Source organism: Suricata suricatta, chromosome 2 (assembly GCF_006229205.1).
Source record: "Suricata suricatta isolate VVHF042 chromosome 2, meerkat_22Aug2017_6uvM2_HiC, whole genome shotgun sequence".
NCBI classification, from domain to species: domain Eukaryota; kingdom Metazoa; phylum Chordata; class Mammalia; order Carnivora; family Herpestidae; genus Suricata; species Suricata suricatta.
Genome location: NC_043701.1, coordinates 183,919,905 through 183,940,588, shown reverse-complemented (window position 1 = coordinate 183,940,588; position 20,684 = coordinate 183,919,905). Strand labels below are relative to the sequence as shown.

The window sequence follows — 20,684 nt, the reverse complement described above, 5'->3', positions numbered from 1 at the left end:
TCCCAGGAGGGGGGCAGAGTGGCCATGGGGGACAGGGACATGGGAGCCTGCCGGGTGGAGGGAGCTGGGAGCCCGGTGGGAGCTGGCCTGTAGGCTCTGGGGAGGCCATGCTCATGGGCAGCCCCACAGAACGCGTGCAGCCAGTGCCTTGCTGGCGTGGCTGGTTTACACCCCCCGAGCCCATAGCACCGGTGCACCTGCGAAGAGAAGGGGGTCCCGGCCCCACGGAAGGGCTCCAGCAGCACCAGGCGTTTCCCAGGAGTCGGAGCAAGATGCGAACCCATGCCTGGAGGGAGGTGGCATGCCAGCAGACGAGTCCTAACAGGAGGGGACAGGCTGTCTTGGGCCTCGGTCAAGAGCTGGGCCAGGCCACAAGAAGGAAGGTGGACAGGAAGACGGCACCACTCGGAGGTGAGTGTTAGCAGGGGCTGGAAGAGGCTGCACCTTTGTGGGCCGGCCGGACTCGACTCCCCCAGGCCGGACTCGACTCCCCCAGGCCGGCCCCACAGCCGCTGCCCCCGGCCGCGCTCAGCAGCAGCTGCGCACAGCCTCCCGGCTCCCTGCCTGACGCTGGCCCAAGGCTGGCGGCCCGAGCTCAAAGGCGCCATGCGGAGATGGTGCAGGGGACGCCATGGGCGAGGCCGCAGGCTCACCGCTGGCTTCTGCATCTGGCCAGGCACATGGTCACTCAGGCCTGAGATCCAAGAGTCAGGAAGGAGACCCCAGACCAGTGTCCCTGGATAATCTGGACCAAATCTAGTGGCAAGGAGTGAGCGGAAGCCCGCACAGCAGAGGTGTGAGGTCCCTGCTCTGTCCCCTCCCTTCGCTGGGCCCCCTGATGCCACTCACCTGTCCCGTGCTGCTGTGTGTGGGGGCCGAGCAACAGCCATCTGCGCAGGGTGCTCCCCGATACCCATGCTTACCTGCGGGCCATGCCACCACGGCCTTTCCCAATAAGCGTGGTGAGACGGGACCGTCGACAGGCCATCCGGAGCAGAGACACGGCCTCTGGCGGCCAGGAGGGGTCCTGAGAGCAGCCTGCGGTTCTGGGCGCAGCCCCTTTTCAACAAACTAAATCCAAGGTGCATTCTCTCTCCTTCCCAGACCCCCGTTCCACCCAGTTCAAGGTCAGCACAGACACTTGAGACACCGTCATCACAGAGGCGGAGGCGGTGCGTCTAGTGTGTTCAGTGCGCTGGGGCTCTGTGATCTCTGACGGCACAGGGTCAGGGGCTGGGACACTCCGCGTCCCCTCTCTGCCCTGGTGCAGCCCTTGGCCAGGCTCGGATGCTCCCAGGCACGGCTGAGGGTGGCGACCCCAAAGATGGGGGCTTTGAAAGGGGAGAAGCCTTCAAGAGGCGGTAACACCATCCCCAAGCCCCCTGGGGAGACGGCTGCTCGCTCTCTGTGTGTCTCCTGAGGGAGGCACCACAGCCTGCTGCTGGGTCCCAGGAGAGGGACAGGGCCTCACTGATGTGGGGCCTGGTGGCTCTGAGGACCACCCACAGTGGGACAGGGTCTTGGAAGGCTTGACCCAGCCCAAAGTGCAAGGCTGTCAGTACACCTGTGTGCAGGGTGTGTGGCCTCTTCATTCCATGACCAAACCGATGTGCAGCCAACAGCTCTTTCCCCGGCCCTGTGGAAGCTGGTTCCAGAATGTTCTAGAATGCTCCATGTCTGGGTCAGGACTTTTCTTCCATCCACCTCACCCCTGACTGGAGACTCTACGGAGCCAGTAAGGTAGACAGTGTGGTTAGGGGTGGTCATCCACTGCTCTGCCCTCTTCAGCAAGGGTCTCGGCTGAGGTGAGTAAGCTGCGAGCCCAGACCTGAGCTGTCCCACACATCTGATGGCATCACAAAGGCACGGTCACCTGTGGAGGCTGCACGAGAAAGGAGGATGACAGCCAAAGCCTGTGAAGCCATGAAAGCCCTTGTCCCAAGAAAAACGGTCCAAATCATGGTACAGAAGACCTCTCGAGGGAGAATATTGAACAATTCTAGAAAGAGAACTGCCATGAAGAGAACATTCTAGAAATACTTGCCCACACTAGGTTTGAATTTGAGTACAGCAAAGAGTGGGCCCGTGGGCTGCGCCCAGGGATACACAGCAGGATCCCTTCCCCTAGTGCAGTCGCATGACCTGCTGAGCGCAGCGACAAGTGTGACAGGGACTCAGCAGTACCTGAGGGACAAAAGGAGAAAAGACGGCCCCCGAAGGCCCACCCGGAGCAGTGAGAGCTCAGAAGGGGGAGGGTCAGGTCCCGCCCAGTCTGCACCCAGACGTCCCCACCACAGGGGGAGGTCCTCCAGGCGGGTGGCCTCTCCAGTGGGGTCAGTTCAGCAGACACAACAGTGAGAGCTCTGCCCGGATGCAGCCTCTACATGGAGGTTTCTGCTCAGAGTCCCTTTTTGGGATTGAAAAGAGCAAAGGGCTGTGCAGGAAGCATCTGAAGAATGTGCGGGGCCCAGGTCGAGCTTGCTCTAGCTGGCCTGGCACCATCTGGCGCTGAGGACTTGTGTGCAGGAGCAGCAGTGTAACCTTCCGTAGTATCGTCATCTGGAAAGATCTCCAAGGTTTCAAGAATTTAACTCTACCAGGAGGCTGTCTTACTCCCCACAGAAACCCATGCACAAGGACTGCAAGCTAAGGCCAGCCCACAGACTCCCTGGCCCGTGGGGCCCCCTCACCTCGTGGGCCGTGGAAGGTGCAGGGTGCCCCGTGTGGCTGTGAGGTGAGCGGGTGGTCAGGGCTCCCTAGCCTGCTCTCTCGGGCTGTCGGCTGATTAAATCCCGAAGATGGCCAGGGCTGGCCTTTCCTTCTCGGGCTCAGATTCAGACCCCCCTCAGAAGGCTCGTGGGGCCGGGGCCGCCCCTGGCTGCAGACCTTTCCCATGGGGCCCAGCACCCTGCGCAGCACAGCACTGCATACCTATCCCCACGCTGCCTGCCAAGAACCACACACGTGCATCCACTCCTGCTCGTAGCCATGGCAATCAAAACAGGCAAAAGCAATACTTTTTGCACAGTATCACATGTTTCTTTATGTTTGGACACTGATATTTTCTCCAGCTGGGTTTTTCCTAATTTAAGTCAACAAACCAATCTGGAAGCAAGCACGTTGCTGGTGTTTGGGAACCAAACAGAATGAGGTGTACAGCAGAAGACTTAAGAAAGCCTCAGAGGTGTGCATGCGCGGTGCTGTGCCCGCTAGTGGGGGGACCCCACGTCTGAGAGACCAAGAAAGAGGGGAGACAAAGTCCCGGCCTCTCTGCTGTGCCCCTGGCCCCCCTCTCCCCCCTTGCCCCAGGGACAGCATGTGGGCAGGAACCACGTGCCCGAGGAAAAGTCGCGCAGAGCGACGCCCAGGACGGCCGGCAGCCAGCAGCCACTGCCGCCCCCGTGGCACCAGAGTTCACCGAAGCTCCTTCTCCCGTCCTCAGACGTGGGGCCCCTGGTCCAGCCAAGCACCGACACCCACACAGGAGCTCTGCTCTCCAGGAACCCAGGAAGGCAGCTCAGAACAGGGTGCTGAGCGTGAGGCTCCATGAAGGTGACCTGCAACGTTGGTGCCACGTCTTCTGTGATCAATCTTAACTCACATCCATGCGGAATCTTCCTCTTGTGGCTTTTTTCTAGGAAAAAACACTGAGACAACTTTAAAGGCTCGTTAATGATGTCCTTTCATCAGGCTGGGCTCTGCGTCCGGCAGCCGCCGCGCTGTCCAGACCCCTGCCCTGCGCGCTGCCCCCCAGCCCGTGGAGCCGGCCGGCTGATGGAGGCCAGACACACTCATCTGTCGGCAGCTGGAGCCGCAGTGTCCACGGACCCTGAGCAGCTGCCCTCAGCTGCTCGCAGGCACGTCGGGACCTGCACTTGCTCCAGGCTCTGGGCCTGCCTTTCAGATGTCACCCCCTTTCCGTCAGACAGACAGACAGATGGGGACTGCATGGCAGGGCTCCGTTTAAATCTCCATGTCTTTCAAACTGATAATGGGCAAAATTGATGTGAATTTCAGTTTCCTGAACACAAACTCTCCAGCAAACGCTGGCGAACGAGAAAGAGGAAACCGTGCACCGGCCGAGGGAGGCTGAACAAAGTCAAATCCCGCCCCGTGACCCCGCTGCCGGCACAGCAGCAAGAAAACTCGCCAACGACATGCTCCGACGCCCAGACATGTGGCGGCTCTCGGACCACGGAGAAAAGGCTTAGTTTCCTGCCTCGTCTTGCAGGACAGTCTTCTGCGTGAAATGAAAATGCTTTCTCCTGCGTGGCCCACATGAAGTCATCGGTCACCCCAGAGTCCTCTGTGTGTGGCATAAACCCCAAACCGCACGAAGATCTTTGGCGAGCTCGGAATTGGATAGCCTTCCCATTGATTCAGCTGTGACGTCCCACCTGCCCCAGCGGTGGCCAAGGCTGGGGCCCATGGTCAGGGCTGCGGATGCCGATGGCAGGAGGCAGGGCCAGCAGCGCCTGCCCGCCCCTGCCGGGCCACAGCAGCAGGACAAGGACAGTGGTAGCAGGTCCTCTGGAGCAGCACACAGACCCCACTGGAGACCCACTAGGTCAAGCCACCATTCAGGCTTTGAAGTAACCCCCTCGGACAGGGTTTTGTTCTCATATTGCAGTTTCGAAGGAAGTTCTGGACGACGGTGTTGCTCATGAAAGGGTTAAATAGCGGTTGTGGTATAAGCACACTCGCACTGGCCACGCCTGGCCACCCGAAAGAGGGCACTTCGCGAGCGTACTGTGCATGAGCACGCTGTGTGTGGAGAGGAGACTTGGACGAATGCATGTCCCCAAAGTCCCAAAGACACTGGGTTAGAAACGGCTTCAGTCTCTCTCGGTTGTTTGGTAAACATCTCTGCTAAGAGGCAAACAAGGATTAAAAGTCCCAGTTAAGTCACTTACAAGGTGAGCCTCCCTGTGTCCTCTGGAACGGGCCCTGCCCGCACCCTTGGTATCCGGAGTTGTGGGCAGCCGACCCCACGGGGTCCGAGGCTCTGCCTTCTGCCACGTTCTCCTCCGGGCCCCGCCCGCACCAGACACCCCAGGGTCTCTTCCCTGGGCATCAGGGCGGCAGACCTCTTCTCTCACTTTGTCCCTCGACGCAGTCAGAGGACACGGTGGATGAGGGTGGACTCGCTCGGGGCTTCTCCACCGGAAAAGGCCCCAGAGAAGAACACAGCCACCCTTTGTAAACCTCCGCTCCTGCATGGCCAAGGGCACCCACGCCGTATGCATGTGGTTCTGCGAAAACCACCTTCATCTCCAGACCTTTCATCGTCTCCGTCTCTGGAAATGGGAGAACTGCAGCACGCACTGGCCCGGCCGCAGCACAGAGCCAGCTGTCCGGCGCCCATGCATCTCCGTGTCTGTGTCCACCGTGCCACGCAGCACGTGGGTGCAAGGGACCCCAGGCTGAGGCTGAAGAACATGGCTCCCTTGTTTCGACATTTCTTTTTATTTGGAAAATACTTTTGTATTTCTTCGTGCCTTTCCTGCTCTGCTTTATTTCCATAAACTGCATGGCAACCTTGAGCAGCAGCGGCTCTAGGCGACTGCACTAGCTTGTCATGTGGGCCCCTGCACAGCCTGTCCTTGGAGCGGTACATGGCCGAGCCTCTGTCAGCATCTATCAGCCCTGTTCTGACAGCGCTGAGGAAGCCTTGGGATACAGAAAACAGGCCGTGGGCCAGTGCTGCACCAAGGGCACGGCCCAAACCAGGTGGTGCCAGGCCACATGGGGCTGCAGGGTCACCTGACTGGACTGATAGGTGGGTCCCTGGCTGCAAGCGGCTGAGCCCCACCAGGGACTTGGCCCTTGAGATGGCCTGCGTGTGGCCATCCCACTCAGGACCCCTCCTTCGAAGCCCCTCCCGGGATCTGGAGATCATGTGGGAGGCACGTGGCGTGTCAGGGACCCACACCTTCCTGGCCCAGGAGGTGGCCTGTGTGCACAGTGTGGGGGCGGCAGGGGAGCCGGGGAGCACCACCCGGGTCTGTCCGCGGCACTGATGGCGCTCTGGGCTCTGGGGGACCAGCACCGAGCTGCTCGCGGAGCCCCCTGCCCCCACTCTCAAATCCATCCTCAGACAGCCGTGGCGAGTGGGGGGTCTCCCAACCGCAGCCTAGTGCACTGCTATGGCGCCCTCTATTGGAAAGCGCTCGGACGAAAGCCACACCCGGCTGGTGAGGCCAGAGCTGCTGCCTTTGAAGAGCGCGGGTTTTCGGATCCATTCAGGGCAGAGCACGACCTCATTTCTTGGTGACCGTCAATTCCTGGAGAAAAGCATTTTCCTTACAGAATTTATAACACAACCACTTTCTCAGTCCCCAAGCGCAAAGTGACCCCAGGCCCCCACTCGTCTTCCCAACACGTCGGAAACCCAGACACAGGCCCCTGGGCTCGCACGCGGAGATGCCGGGAGAGCGTGCTCACGGCTGTCGGGCTTGCCGAGGGGCTCCATGAAGAGAGGCGGCTCCGGGGTCGATCTGGAAAACAGACCTCCAGCAGCCACAGAGGGTGCTGGACGGCGGGCTCCAAGACGGCGGGGGGGGGGGGGGGGGGGGGGGGGTGCGAAATTGGAAGATCATGGAGTAATGGTCCTACCGCTTTACTTTTGAGGGGGAAACCCAGAATGTGGTTGACGTAATAAAGGGATACAACAAACTGCAAATTGGTGAGAAAAGCCTAAAGTCTGTTCACATCAGGCACCTGTTCTTCTCTGGCATTAAGGTAACACAGAATATAAAATACGCCCAAACGGGGCGCGCCACAGGCTGTATGTTTACGCGAGCTTTCGGTGACACATGCAGAGCACCTGGGCTTCCCTGCTGGGGTTTACATCACCACAGGCCCCTGACAAAAATACAGCTCCCTCCTGCACAGGGGGGTCCATCCATCATACGCTCTATTTTATTTATCCACACGCTTCTCAGGTACAGCTAATTATAAAGCGAAAATGACAACACGATACTGAAGCATCGGGCAGTGGCACTTGGTGGATGGTGGGAACACCCTGTGCTGCTGCTAGGGACAGGAGCAGACGCCCCTTCCTGTGTGACCTCTGACTTCTAGGCTCGATCAGCACCCTCCACTTGTAGCGCACGAAGGTCAGCAGTGGCAGGAGGGCTGGGGCCCGGAGCAAGATGCACCCCCTTGGGAAGGAACCACTTCAACCAAATTCATCTCAAGGAGCTATTTCTTCTCCCAAGTCACTTTGGTAAGTGGTTCTTTTCCATTGAACCGATACAACCCACTGTGTGCACCTCCTGCACCAGCTTTCTGGCGGCGAGAAGATGGCTAGGAAATCCCCACCAGCACTGGCTTTGGCGGCCGGGCCTCCCTCAGGAAGGTGTGTGTGGGAGACACTGTCCCCCAGGAGCCTCAATGGCTGAGCAGAGAGGGGAGCTGGGGAGGCCAGGCCCCTGGTGGGCGCTGGATGCCCTACCTGCCTGGACAGGGGCCCTCGCACTTGCCAGGCCCCCCACTTTCTCATTAGAAATGGAACAACGGTGGTGGGAGAGAAACAAACTATGCACAACGGCCAGCCTTCCAAACTCGCTCTGCCGTAAAACACAGAAACAAGAAAAGGACACACACCACGTCCTCCAGGACACATCCAGCTCTTTTTAATACCACACAGCCCACCTCCAACTCGCTAGGACTTTTGGGTCACTCAAGTGTTTACCTCCTCCCTCAAGTGCTCAGTCCGGCCAGCAGGCTAGGGGCAGGAGGTGCCGCCCATGCAGGAGCCTCCCAGGAAGGCCGGCTTCCCTACCGGACAACCTTCATGGGCGAGAAGCCATTCCTTCGTGGCCCGGCCTGTGGAGTAGTTGCCCACGTCTCCACTGCTGCAGATCACCCTGTGGCACGGGATGAGGACGGGCAGCTGCAAAACAGTGAGGTGGGCCGTCAGTCTGGTGAGGTCTCTCGGGGTCAAGAGCAAGGCCCCTGACCACAAGTGACCTAGCAGGGGCTCAGCCAGGTGCAGACCCCCCAGCTGGCCGTCTTGGCGCTGTGCACTCATTGGTCTCTGCCAACGGAGGGGAGGGGGTGTCGTATCTCAGAACGAGCCAAGGATGGACACGAGGCACCAAGGCAAATGTATGGCATTTTCCAGAGAATCCCTTTATACCAAGATTCGGAAAGAGAAAACTGCCTTTGGTTAAGTAATTTACAATGTATGGCTACAAAATTCAAAATCACATTTCCAAGTTATGGGGTGGCAGGTAAAATCAGCAAACATTTCGCGAAGTGACAGGAACCTTCAGGGAAGAGAGCACTCATGCAAGGCAGTGGCAAAATGTGGCCAACTGGTACAGTCCCCAACTGCTTTTATAAATAAAGTTTTATTGGAACACAGCACATTTGCTTTTGCAAAGCATAAGATATTTGCTATCACGCCCTTTATAGGAGAGGTTTGCCGGCCTGCTTCCTGCTCCATATTGCACTGGGAGTGTCTCCCTCCCTCCGTCCAGGGACACTTGGAAGTCTGAGAAACTCTGGTCCTCATCTGTTCACGTTGAGCAGCCGCTGCCACCATCTGGCCCCTGGACACCTGCTCTGGGACGGGCTGGCCAGCAGCATCCCTGAGACTCCAGACCCAGGGCCGTGCCCACCCTCAGCCTCCCGAGGGCCCTGGGGCCTCCTGTGCGTCCGCCTCTGGAGACAAGCTGAGCATCAGGTGCTTAATCAACAGAATGCCTTCACTAAAAGCAAGGCCACCTTACGATGAAAACCCAATACAATACAAGGAGAAGCCAACCAATGGTTCAAAGGACCCACTGCCAGGACCGGGGCAGTGACGGCTGTCTGGATGGCACTGGGACACACCAGGAAACAGAGGTGCGGGCTGGGCTCTGGGCACCAGGGCCTTCACCAAACCCTGTCAACCCACCTCACCAGCAGCTCGAGGCATGGCAACAGCAGTCCCGGGGTGGGGGGCCCACACTGCAGGACAGGACCCTCCCCCGGTGCCTGCCAGTCATTCTGCCCTTGTCTGGAGCCGGCCTAGTGCAGACCCATGAGTGTCTGGTCCTCCACATCTCAAACTGGATGCCAGAGCTCAAAGGTGCTGAATTTGAGTTTGGGTCATGGTCACATGGGTGGCTCATTATTCCCACAGCCAACAACTCCACCTAACACATCCCCTATAGTCAACTCTGCCAGGGGAGACCTCTGTCCTCTCTGAGGTGGGGGGGGGTGGACTCCTTTTCAGCAGCAGTCCCCGGGGGAGCCTGGGTCGTCCCACCACTGGCCTGGCTGTACTGACAGGAGCTCCAGGGATGTCTGCCACAGGCCTGCTCTGTCTGTCCTCGGGATGTAGTCCACTGTGAAGGTGGGCACAGTGAGCCTCGCCCTTGCTTTTGATTTCCATGAGGTGGGACACCCACTGAAGGAGGGACATGTCGCCCCACCCTTTACCCCCAGTCAGAGGGGAGAAGGACTTACGGACCAGCCATCCTGGGAGGAAGGCGTGAGAACGCCCAGCTCAGGCCCACGTGGGGTCCCGCAGGGGGGCCAGTCTGCCCCTCGACACAGAGGCTGTCAGCACCTGCCCCCGCTGGGCTGGTAACAGGGCAGGGGGGCTCATTCCAGCCAGAATTCTCTGGAAGCCCACCGTGGCCACAGCATCTCTCTAGTTGAGCTTTTATTCGAATAAAGCTGATACCCTGTTGGCCTCTATTCATTGCTCAGCTGGCCCAGAACACAGAAGGGAAAGAAAGGGACGGGACTTACGGCCCCTTAACGCCAGACTGGACAGGAGCCTGTCTCCGGTGGATGACCTCCCCTCATGGGCAGCCAGTGGGCACCGTGAAGAGCACGCCAACCTCAGGGGGACACTGTGGCCCCACTGCAGGGCGCCAGGGGTGGATGGTCATTTTTCTTGAAGACCCCAACAAGCAGTGACTCAGAAGCCAAGACTCAGGACAGAGCGTGTGGTCGGCTCTCAGCAGAGCTCAACCCTGTCAGGAGAGGGTGTGCCCGGGGGCCCGGGGAGAACAGCCCTCATTCCTAAGCAGTTGCTTCTTGACTGGGGTGCAGGGACATGGGTGGTCAGTCACAGAAACCCCAGGCCATGCTGGGGTGACAGTTCTCGTTGTGCGGGTCACAGCAGCTGCTCCACGAAGCACAGCCAGCAAGCATAGCTACAGGAAGCGACCCAGCTCTGGGGACAGACCCTTGGTGGACCTCACCCTGGAAGGGATTGGACAGGTGCCCAGGGATGGCTCAGCTCCCATCCTGCCTCATCTCCGGCACCCCAGACGTGCCCTCCGCGGCCCCTCTCAGTGCACTCTCGTGCGGCTGTCGTGCTCTGAATGTCCTGAGGGCCCCGAAGGGTCAGAGTTACTCAGAATCCCTCTACGAAGTCTGTGGCTCAACAGAGAGAAGATTCCCCTCCCTTGCCCCCAAGTTCCACCTCCCCTGAATGGGACAAAGTCACCAGCCACCAGCCAGCTGAGTTTCTAGAAAAGTGGCTGAACACTGGGGTCTTTTCTCATGGCATCTGGCCACCCTGTGGCTATACAGACCCACCGCCTAGAGTGCCCCCTGTGGGCCCCGAGCCGCACCTGTCCCTGGGCAGATGGCACGGTCCCCAGCCCCAGCACTCAATAACGCCTCCAGGGAGAGTGTGCCCTATGCGTGCTGTGGCGTGTCACACGTCCTCCAACAAGCCCCAGGCCAGGCGTGGTGAGCCTTGGTTTACATTTCCTGCCCAAGTTCCCACAGCAGTCTAGAGGCAAGGAGGGGAGTCCAGCCCAGCGGGGGCGGGACCCAGCGCCTGTGTGTCACCTCTCCACCAGCTGCCCAAGGGGGATCACTGACGTGGCCTGGGTACCAGCCAGCCCCGTGGGTGACCTGGCTTGGATGCTGAAAACCGAACTTCCCTGACATCACAAACCGGCCCCTCATCTGTCTGCAATTTTGGGCTGCCGTGGAACGCGTGTGGTCTCAGGGGGTCTGAGGACGGGCTGCGGGGTCAGGGGGCTGGGGGAGATCGGCTTCCTGTCTGTGCCGCTTTGCATGCCGAGAAAGCCCCCGCTGCCTCCCCGTCCTGCAAGCTGCTCGCCATCCCCATCACCTCGGGAAGAGAAACAGAACATTTCAAGTCTGGACGGCTGACTCTGATTGAGGGTTTTTATCAAATACAGGAGTCACATTAATAACTGCTCCGAGGACATGATAACCTAAAACTCAAGTTTTGACCAAGAAAGATGTAGAGCCTAAATTCAAGTTAGTTTCACAGACATTAGGTATCGATTCAATTTCCTACCCGACGGCTGACTTCACCAGCGGGCTCGGGGTCCGCCCTGGCTCCGTGTGTCACGCGGGCCACAGCACTGCCCCGGGAAGGGCGGTGACGGCGACAGCCCTGGCTGCATCTCGTGCGCACACTGCCGGACGGCAGGGGACTTGCCAAAGACCCACGGAATTTACACGAGAAGCGGGGAGCACCGCTGTTTGTGTTAACTCTGGTGGCGGGGCTCAGATGACTAAAATAACGAAGGCTGCCAAAATGCATCTGTGCCCTACGGACATTTCAAGGGCTCCGTACCCTCTCCACCCTCTCCTTGAAAGCCTGTGCTGCATAAAATGTAATTTTTATCAATAACCAAGCAGCTCATGATATCACAGCTGCACTGAAATCTTCATGCTGTGAAATCTAATTCATCCAGTACGTGAATCCATCACTTACACAGACCCTTTTCTCAAATGCTATAAAACTTCCAAACCCATAGATTTGTCTCCAACAAAAATAACACGAAGGGGCCTTTCAATCAATAATGGAATCCCTCTGATTCTGGTGCTGGCTGAATATTTTTTCCAACTTCGCCTTTGTTCTTGTGGTAGCAGCCCACAAGGGAGAGGGCTTGTTTTCACTCGCGGCCTCATCAATACCTAAATCCTGGTGAACAAGTGACACCGGGAAGCTGTAATCAATAGCTCCCTGTGCGTTTTTTTCTTCTGGTCAAATGGTTCAGCCCCACTGACAGCCCTGACACTTAGAACATGACGCTAAATCTTTATCAACAGCCATCTGGGTGACTGGCAGAACAAGACTCGGGGGGTCATTAACGCTCGTGGCAATCTGTGAATAAACTAACTCCTCAGGAATGCGTTTGTTTAGAAAAAAGTGGGGAAACTCTCTGTGCAATGTATTGATCGCCTCTGAACTGCATTTAGCCAACTCTGTCTGAGGATGAGGGGAAGGGTGCTCTCGTGGGGGAGGGGCCTCCTGTCTCAACCATGCTGAGGTGGGCCATCCTCCCAGGTGAGTAGGCGGGAGGGCACACCTTCCAGAAGGCTGCCAACCCGTCTTACCTGGCCTAGTGAGTCCTCTGTGGAAAACTTGGAAAAATCGAGTGCTTAGGACGGGCCCAGCCCCCCTCACTCCCACAGCACAAGCACCCCTTCCTCTGGCGGGAAGAGAAGCCCACGCCAATAGCAAGTGCTGTAATATGGGCCAGCCACCTAAGGAATTAATGCACAATGAGCTTCATGGTGTTTCGCAACATTCCAAACCCATTTTTTACTCTCCTTCCCGAAAGGTACAATTGCTCTATTCAGCCTAAAGAGAGAGAGATCTTCAGTGAGGAGGTCTCGACGATGCTCTGTCAGTGCTGGAGCTGGTGCGCAGGGCTCCGTGGCCAGGCCTCCTGCTGCCAGCACCAAGTCACGGTGGCGTCTGTCGTGGCAGGTTCCTGGGTCACCTCTTGGGTGCCCCCAGCCCATTCTAAGGAGGTTTTAAATCAACTTTAAGGGAACCCTGTGAGGACGGCAGGGCTCGCCAAGAGGAGGGATCAGGTGCCTGCAGTGTTCCTGCCCGATGTCGTCACTGCCGTTCCCGACCTGGGCACGAGGCGGGACGTCAATATGGGGACTTTATGGACATTAGAGTTTTAAGCCTTGGGTGATCCTATTTTATAAACTTCAGTGACTAAGGCCATAGTAGGAAAAGAAACGTTCATCGAGATTAATAGTAGGAGAAGAGAGCCATGCTGTTTGCAGAAAAATAAATGTTTCTGAATATTGCCACGAGCGTGACCGCTCAACAGTGACGGCGTGGCCTCTCCGGAGAGTGAGAAACTGCTGTCATCACACGGAGGTCAGGTGCGGGGCTCCTGATACGCCCGCGTCCTTCAGCGACGCTTGTTCTGGGAGCAAGGACGGGGGGCAGCCACGCCCAAGGGGAGCGACATGGGCACCCACCTGCTGGCGTCACATGGTGGGAATCAAATCAAACCTCTGTCTGAGGGAGTGACTGACTCTACGCACGGGGCACGGAGAGTAGAAACGGGCCCACAGCATGGACGAAGATCTGGGACAAAGGGAGGATGACCACAGGACCCCTCGACTGCAGGGGAGCAGGACAGGCAGAGCCCCGCCAGCTTCCAATGTCCTCCCAAGGCGCTAAACAGAGCCAGGTGTCCTGGCAGTCTTCCTGGCCACAGCCGTGCTTGACTGCTCAACATGGAGTCACAGCCTGGGAGGACACGGTGGCCCTCCCAAGAACACGTGGACCAAAGTTTAGCAGGAAGTGTAAAAAGTCATGCTCATAAGCCTGATTCAGAATCACCCTGCGTGGAGGGTGTGGGCTCTGAGGACGCAGCTGGGGACACGGCAAGGAGAACACAAAAGCACGCTCACTGGCCTCAAGGACTCTGCCCTGCCCGTGGAGAGGCGGGGTGGGCCTGGCGTCCCCGTCCCTTGCTGCTATTACAATTGGGGGTAGTTTAAGGTGGCAGAGAGCTCTTCTCCAGGTCACTGAGACAGTGTGAGCCACTCTGATCCTACATGAGCTGCTTCTTAAACCAAACGAGGCAGTTCTGTGCACAAAGAGGGGTAATCGCCATCTCTTAGAGATGCTGGGCTCTGCCCAAGGGCAGCCGGGGCCGGTGGCAAGTGCGGCGGGGGCGTGCAAACGCCCACCTCGCCCCAGTGAACAGGGATGAAAATAATTTTGAGAACACAGAGTAAAGCTACATAGCAATTTTCGAAGAAGGGAGGTCTGTCTGATGTAGTAATTTCCCATCCCAGGACGTGCCAGTTCTATTTCCTCATCCTGACAGGACGGCACGCTTCCATCATGTTGGAGACTTTCCCACCGCTCCAGGGAGAAACTGTTTCGAACGTGCTAGCAGGCCCTTGCCAGGCTCTGGACAGGCTAATAAGAAAGAATGTTCCAGGTCTCACTCGGATGTACAGGGTCATCCTCCAGCAGACCTGGCTTTGTGGATGGGGGTGCCACGGCCTCCTTCCCAAGTCCAGTGGACTTCCTTCTTGAGACAGTACGCCCTATGGCCCGAGTGTGGGTGCGATGGGGACAAAGGTGTCCTCTATCCTCTGGGGTATGACAGGCGTGTGGCCACCCCACACAAGCCATCCTCTGGGGAGCTCGGCAAGGCCTGGAGGGGCTCCCCCTTCCAGCAAAACCTGACTACAGACGCACAAGAGCCCGGGAGCGGGGACAAGGACACCAGAGGGTTGGGGGCGGAGCCACCCCCGGGGAAGACACGCCCGAATGAATCATCCCGGTTGACAAGGTGCATGTCCTGGGGTCCTTCCTCATGTGGGAGATCTCCTCCCTCCCTGAGTGTCAGGCCTCCAGTGAGTGACTGGACCCTGTAAGAGAACGCGATGCTAGGGCTGCGTCTGGACCCCAGCGGGCGCCTCCTTCTAGAACGATGCTCCAAATGGGCAGCCTTAGATAGTCATCTGGCCCTTGGAAGAGCGTCGGGCACACTAGGCACCGCATACACCTGTCACTGAACGAACCGACAAATGTCCGCTCACCGCGGGCTCCAGGCTTCCTCCTCCTGTGGTCACAACACGCATGGACGTGGGCGCCGTCATGGGAAAGCTTCCTTCCCACCGTCACCAAAAACGGGGAGCAGGGGTGCAGACCCAGCAGGGGCCACCACACCTCTTCAGGGGCCCCACACAAACGCCTCCTTCCCCCGTCCCGACGTGGCAGGGCGCAGGCCGCCTCAGAGACACGTGCACACCCCAGGGCCCTGGCCCCGCCCCCCTGCGGCTGCCGCGCATGCGGACAGGGACTTACAGGATTGGCCCTCATGGCTCCGCCCACGGCCCGCGCTGCTCCGGGCTTGCCCGCCAGGGCTGCCAGCTGCTGGTAAGAAACCACTTCTCCGAGTCTGACAACCTTCAGCAGCTTCCACAGCACCTGTCTGGTGAACGAGTCTGAAAGGCAGAACGCAGAAGGACGTTACGACGCAGAAGGACGTTACGTGGATGAGCGGCTCCCGCGGCTCCAGCGTAGAAAGCTGCCGGTCCCGCGACAGACCACGTGTCAGCGCAAACAGAGGTGCTACAGTGAAAACGCGGCTGCCACACAAGGTCCTGTCACTATGTGGCCTGGCCACTCCGCACCCCCCTCCCCCCCGCACCGTGCACCCCAGGGCTGCAACTCCCCCCTGGCCACCAACACTGTCCCATCGCGCGATGCTCTTGCAGGACTGGGGCGTGCCCACATCTCGTGAGCACAGGAGGCCCTGCCTGCCTACAGACTCCGAGCCTCTTGTACTGCTGGTTCACTGCCACCTTCAACTGGGACACACAGGAGAAGGAGCCCTGGGCCGGGCTGGGACTTTATGCTAGGCGTCTGCATCCAGCAGCGCGCAGGCTCAGAGTGCCAAACGCCACGTACACGGGGCTGGCAGTGACCTTGGCTATAGGCATCCGTAATGAACAAGGTGCAAAAATAAAATAATTTTATTCCCATTTTAATTGACCACATCAAACTGCATTTGCTCCGCATGCTGCTGCGGGAGTGAACAGGTGAATGCACGAGAACCTGCTCTCCCTCGCCTCCAGCTTTGTGAAGGAGGCAGGTCTGAATCGATACCTATTGTCTCTGCAAAGGGAGCACACGGCTCAGGAGCACTGGACACGGAGCTGTGTCCCCCACGGTGGGGGCAGCAAGCCCCCCGGGGGCGGGAGTTCCCGATGGCAACAACAAAGGGATGGCTCCGCGGGCGGCAGCCGTGTTCCAGAGAGTGTCCCTAACAGCACTAATTACACCCGGTGCCAGGCTGGCAAAGTGCGATTTGGTTCTTAAAGGAAACACACCCTTACATGCGTGTTAAATAATAAAAATCACTTCTTAACTGAAGGGAATGATAATCACTTCACTGGGAAAAAAATCTGTTTAGTCTTTATTATAACATTAAGCAAATTAAACATCAGCATAATCCAGGTGATACTAGAACAGGGTCATCAAAGAAATTAACTTTGTTGTTCATTAATTTACATGGATTAGTAGAGGGCAAAAAGATAGCAAATGTGCTCTAGTTTTTTATGATATAATTTCAAACTGTACACCATTTGTGGCAGGAGGGTGACTTTGGGGTTAATCAGACTGATTTGTCCTTTTAATTGCTTTCTATTCAAAGAAAATTCATTAGATAATGTTCTCTTCAAAATTCATGAATCAATTTAACTGAAGAAACCACATTAACAGCTTTGGGTTCATTAGCGCACGCGGCTGTGTTGCTGGCTGATTGCTCGCCGGGCTTCCTTGGGCAAACACACTCTGTTTACTGTGATTTCTTCAGAAAGGGGTTTGAAATCAAATTGTTCATCAGTACCATTGTTGCTGTTATGCCTCACTTAAAAACAAACAAACAAAAACACACCAAAAAAAACCCCCACAAAAACAAAAAGAGGAAGAAGAAAGAGGAGGCGGGCCGCCGGGTGATAACTCGGGGAGAAAGCGGTGTTGGGGACGAGGGTCTTAGAAAAGAAACTGCGTAAAAGCAGGGCATCGTGGAGACAGCGAGGAGCGGAGGCCCGTCTCCAGCCTCCCTCGTACGGCACACCCGCCGCCCAGGTCTTCCAGGCGAGGAACCCAGAACTTTCCCAAAGCTGTAGGACCGCAAGGAGAGGTGCACGTGGGAGCTTGCCGGGGACAGGGCAGCTCCGAGCGCCACATCACGGAGCGCCTGCCTTTCCAGGTACAAAGTGCGGAACGATAAGACAGTCACACGTCCGCATGTGAGCAGAGAGTTTATCAGATTCAGCTCTGCTGTCAAGTTTTCATGGGAAATAATTTCTCACCTCGTACACACCAGGCTGCATATTAGGAAAAATGGCTCAAATGATGCAATATTTAGCAATCAAGCACATCGTGTTATAAATGTATCTGAAAACCCAATTTCACCCTGTAGGGAGCAAATGCATTAATTAGTTGGAGCGGCGCTCAGCAACAGTGCCTTTGACCCCAGCCCGTGCAAAATCAGACCGTGAAACTGCTCTCCTTTCGAGGAGGGGCCGGCACTGTCAGTTGTTAAATATTCTAAAATGTAGTGAAACCTGCTCATAAAAATTAGCACACGCGGATGCGGGAAATACATTTTCTGGAGGGGGACGTGTCCACTGAGTCCTCAGCAGCTGGACCACCATTTCAGGTGGCTCAAAGGGCAGCCATCAGATGATCGTCCTTCCCCCTCCCGTCTCGGTCTCTCCGGGGAGCGGGCTCGACCCCAGAGCTGTGCGGAGTGGCCTCTGCCAGCCATGTTCTGGATGTCCTTTCCCTCGCCCTCTCCTCCCTAGCCTTTCTCCTGCCTCTTGTGGGGCCTGGGTGCACGCGTTCGGCTATGCGGCCACGGCAGGCTCTGCTGGAGGCTGGCTTGCTGCCCCGCGCTCCGGTCCCTTCAAGACACAGCCGTTTTCATTTCTCTGTGGGTGGCCACGTGAATGAACATGCCCACCCATCCAAGCCTCTTTCTACATTCTCTCCAGCTGGACTGTAGGTCATCAGCCTCCTGGGGCTCATGACGGGGTCACCAAGGGCCAGAGAAGATAGATGTCATTCTATGTCACAGATGCCAGACTTTTATGTGTGAGCTCTCTTCATGCCACTTGTGGGAGTGGAGATCAGGGCAGCCTTCACTGGTGGGCTTGGGCTGGCACAGCCACGTGGTTCTGACAAGGGGGCCTGCGCAGATGCCGTGGTCCCCATGTACGACAGGAGCAAGGGACCAGGGGCCAAGGCAGACATCGGGGTCCAGTCCTTCCTCTGGGCCTCTGCCTCTTCCCCAGTGATAGACACCATCACGAGAGCTCCATGGACATTCACGTCCTGCCACGCACCACGTGCTGCTGCGCTCGGGCACAGCTGCTCAACGGCAGGCTGGGCCTGGAGACCAGGTCTCTCTCAGACCATGGCTGAGACTCAGCCTTCTCTTCCCCGGTGAGCAAGAGGACCATGCTTTGGAATTCGTAGGGTAGCATCATTATTTCAAGGTGACTTTTTGCAGGGTGCAGGTTCCCGAGGAAGGGCCGTCCTTCAGCTGCCCAGGCGTCAGGCTCTCCGCCACGGGCCGCTGCTAGATGGCACACGCAGGGGCAGACACACGGTGTGCGCCCACAGCTTAAGTATGCAAGTTTTGTCTCTCTCCCCCTGAGAAGGGAGGAATCGCTCACTTTCTGGTATTATCTCTGAACTCTCGCACCTCGGCCCCCAAACAGTCCCGAGGCCCATGTCCCTTTCTGCTGGGAGCAGCTGTGGCTCCCAGGTGAGCAGGCCCCAGCTGCCCTCCTCCTCTTTGTCTTCTCAGTGCTTGGCTCTGGACGCTGGTGCAGCCTCAGGAGGTGTGTGGGTGAGGAGGGTTACGTAAAGGCAGATGAGGAGCAGGGGCCAAACAGGATCCTTCAGAACTAGAAAGGAGCAGGGAAGACAGTGGAGAAAGAGAAGTTTGGGAAAGCAGGCTGATAAGGTGTTTGTAAATTCCTGGATTCTCTCCTGACTTGTGGATGTGTTGATCGGACTCTGCATCAGACTCGGAGAATGGCCGTAAGGGTTCAGACTGGCCACGGATTTGCAGGACGGCACACCTGCACAGGACCATCGAGTCTGAACAATGAAATGGACCTGGAAACCACCACCTGAGAAACATGGTCAGAACTTTGGAGCCAAATCCATCCAGGTTGAGTGCCTCCTAAAAATAAACAGCAGTGCTATACACTGGATTCACACGAGACTCGGAGTCTCAGAACCTAACGTTCAAAATGATCAGGAGACAACCCAAAATGCCTTGGCCAGCAGAGATCAGAAAACCCTCAACTCATCTTGGAAAAGATAATTAACAAATATCAAGGCCAAGATACCACAGAAGTTGGAATCATGTGACAACATTTTGTCCCTGGCATCTTGAGAATTAGTTGACAAAATGGTAAGATACTTAATGTGTATGATGTGAGAATTTCATATATATCGTCTGGTAACTTTGAAGGGCCTACAATAAAAATGCTGTAAGATGAGAAAATACCATTTGAAAGAAATGAAAAGATACAGAGTTTCAAAGAAATACAAGCTTTAAAGCAGCAAGTGGAAATTTAGTGCAGAAACATACAAAACATAAAGACTACATGGTCTCAATAGCAAAATGGAGATGCTGGAGGAAACAGTCAATAAACTCAAGTCAACAGAAATGATCTGATCTGAGAAACAGAGAAAAACACGTTAAACAACAAAAAACCAGAAAGGTGACGCATAGGACAAAGCCAAACAGTCTAACGGTCGTGTTACTGGAATTCCAGAGGAAGAGGAAAAAGAGCACAGTGCAGAAAAAATTCGAATCAGTAACAGATAAAACTTTTCCAATCTGGCCAAAGACACACAATGACAGGTGGAAAGCTAATAAACCACGAACAGGACAAGCCCAGAGGCATCTACTACCATATGTATCATGATGACGCTGGTGGAGTCTAAAGAAAATCTCAGAAACAACCAGAGAAAAATCATGTGTTATTTCAAAGGGACCGAGGGTTTGAATGCCGGTAGAAGTCTCATCAGAAGCATGGAGGTCAGAGGACATGAAATAGCGATTTGCTAAAGTGCTCGAAGACAAAAAAGAAATTCACAATTCTATATCCAGTTTAAAAAAAAACTCTTCAGAAATAAAGCTAAAATTAAGACACATTCGGATAGAAAGAGAGGTGCTGCCAGTAGATGTGAGCCAGAAGAATCGCTGAAGGAAGGTCTTAGCAAGAAGGGACAGGAGACTGGAGGGGACAGCCTGGGAGCTTAGCAGAGAAGGCAGAACAGAAGGAAGGGGAGTCACCTGGCTACATATCACGGACTGCTCTTCTGCTGAGTTCCTTAAAACAAGAGGCAGACTGCGGCAGACTGCTCTGGAAGTTAGGTATGCAGGTATTATAATTCCTATAAAGAGATAATATAGTCAAAAACCTAACAGATAAACAAAAGCTAAAAACCAGGAAGTTAAAACAGCCTCAAAGAAGGGAAGGGGAAAGATGAATGAAAAACAGAGAAGACAGAAGACAACTAATTATGTAACAATAAAGTAGTAAGAAAATAAATGAAATGTTTAGATATTCTATCATATTAATAATTACAGTAAGTTTAAATGGCCTTTATTCACCAATGAAAAATAAGTGTGTCAGATGGACTGAAAAAATAACCCAAGTATATGTTGTTTACAAGAAATTCACTTCAAAAAAGAGATAGAGAGGAGTTAAAACTAAAAGGCTGGAAACAGTACACCATATAAACAGTAATCTAAGAAAAGTTACTATCGGACAAAGTAGACTGAGGAGCACATCTTTCAGGGGTAAAAAGCAAGAATACTGCACAGTGCTCACAACAAGGACACAGCAACCCGAAACCTCCAGGCCCCTGACATCCCGTC

The 20,684-nt window shown here is 55.9% G+C and overlaps 1 protein-coding gene across 9 annotated transcripts in view; it reads right to left on the bottom strand.

Annotated features, from left to right (window-relative positions):
* Window positions 1-7,615: 7,615 nt before the first annotated feature.
* MGMT (O-6-methylguanine-DNA methyltransferase) overlaps window positions 7,616-20,684 on the bottom strand; it is a 279,398-nt gene continuing 266,329 nt past the window's right edge. For all 9 annotated transcript variants that reach the window (XM_029932785.1, XM_029932788.1, XM_029932784.1 and 6 more), the window contains 2 exons: window positions 15,074-15,213; window positions 7,616-7,897 (listed from right to left, as the gene is read on the bottom strand). In XM_029932785.1, the coding sequence (XP_029788645.1) occupies window positions 7,730-7,897; window positions 15,074-15,213 (308 nt within the window). In that variant the 3' untranslated portion in view covers window positions 7,616-7,729. The remainder of the gene's footprint in view (window positions 7,898-15,073; window positions 15,214-20,684) is intronic.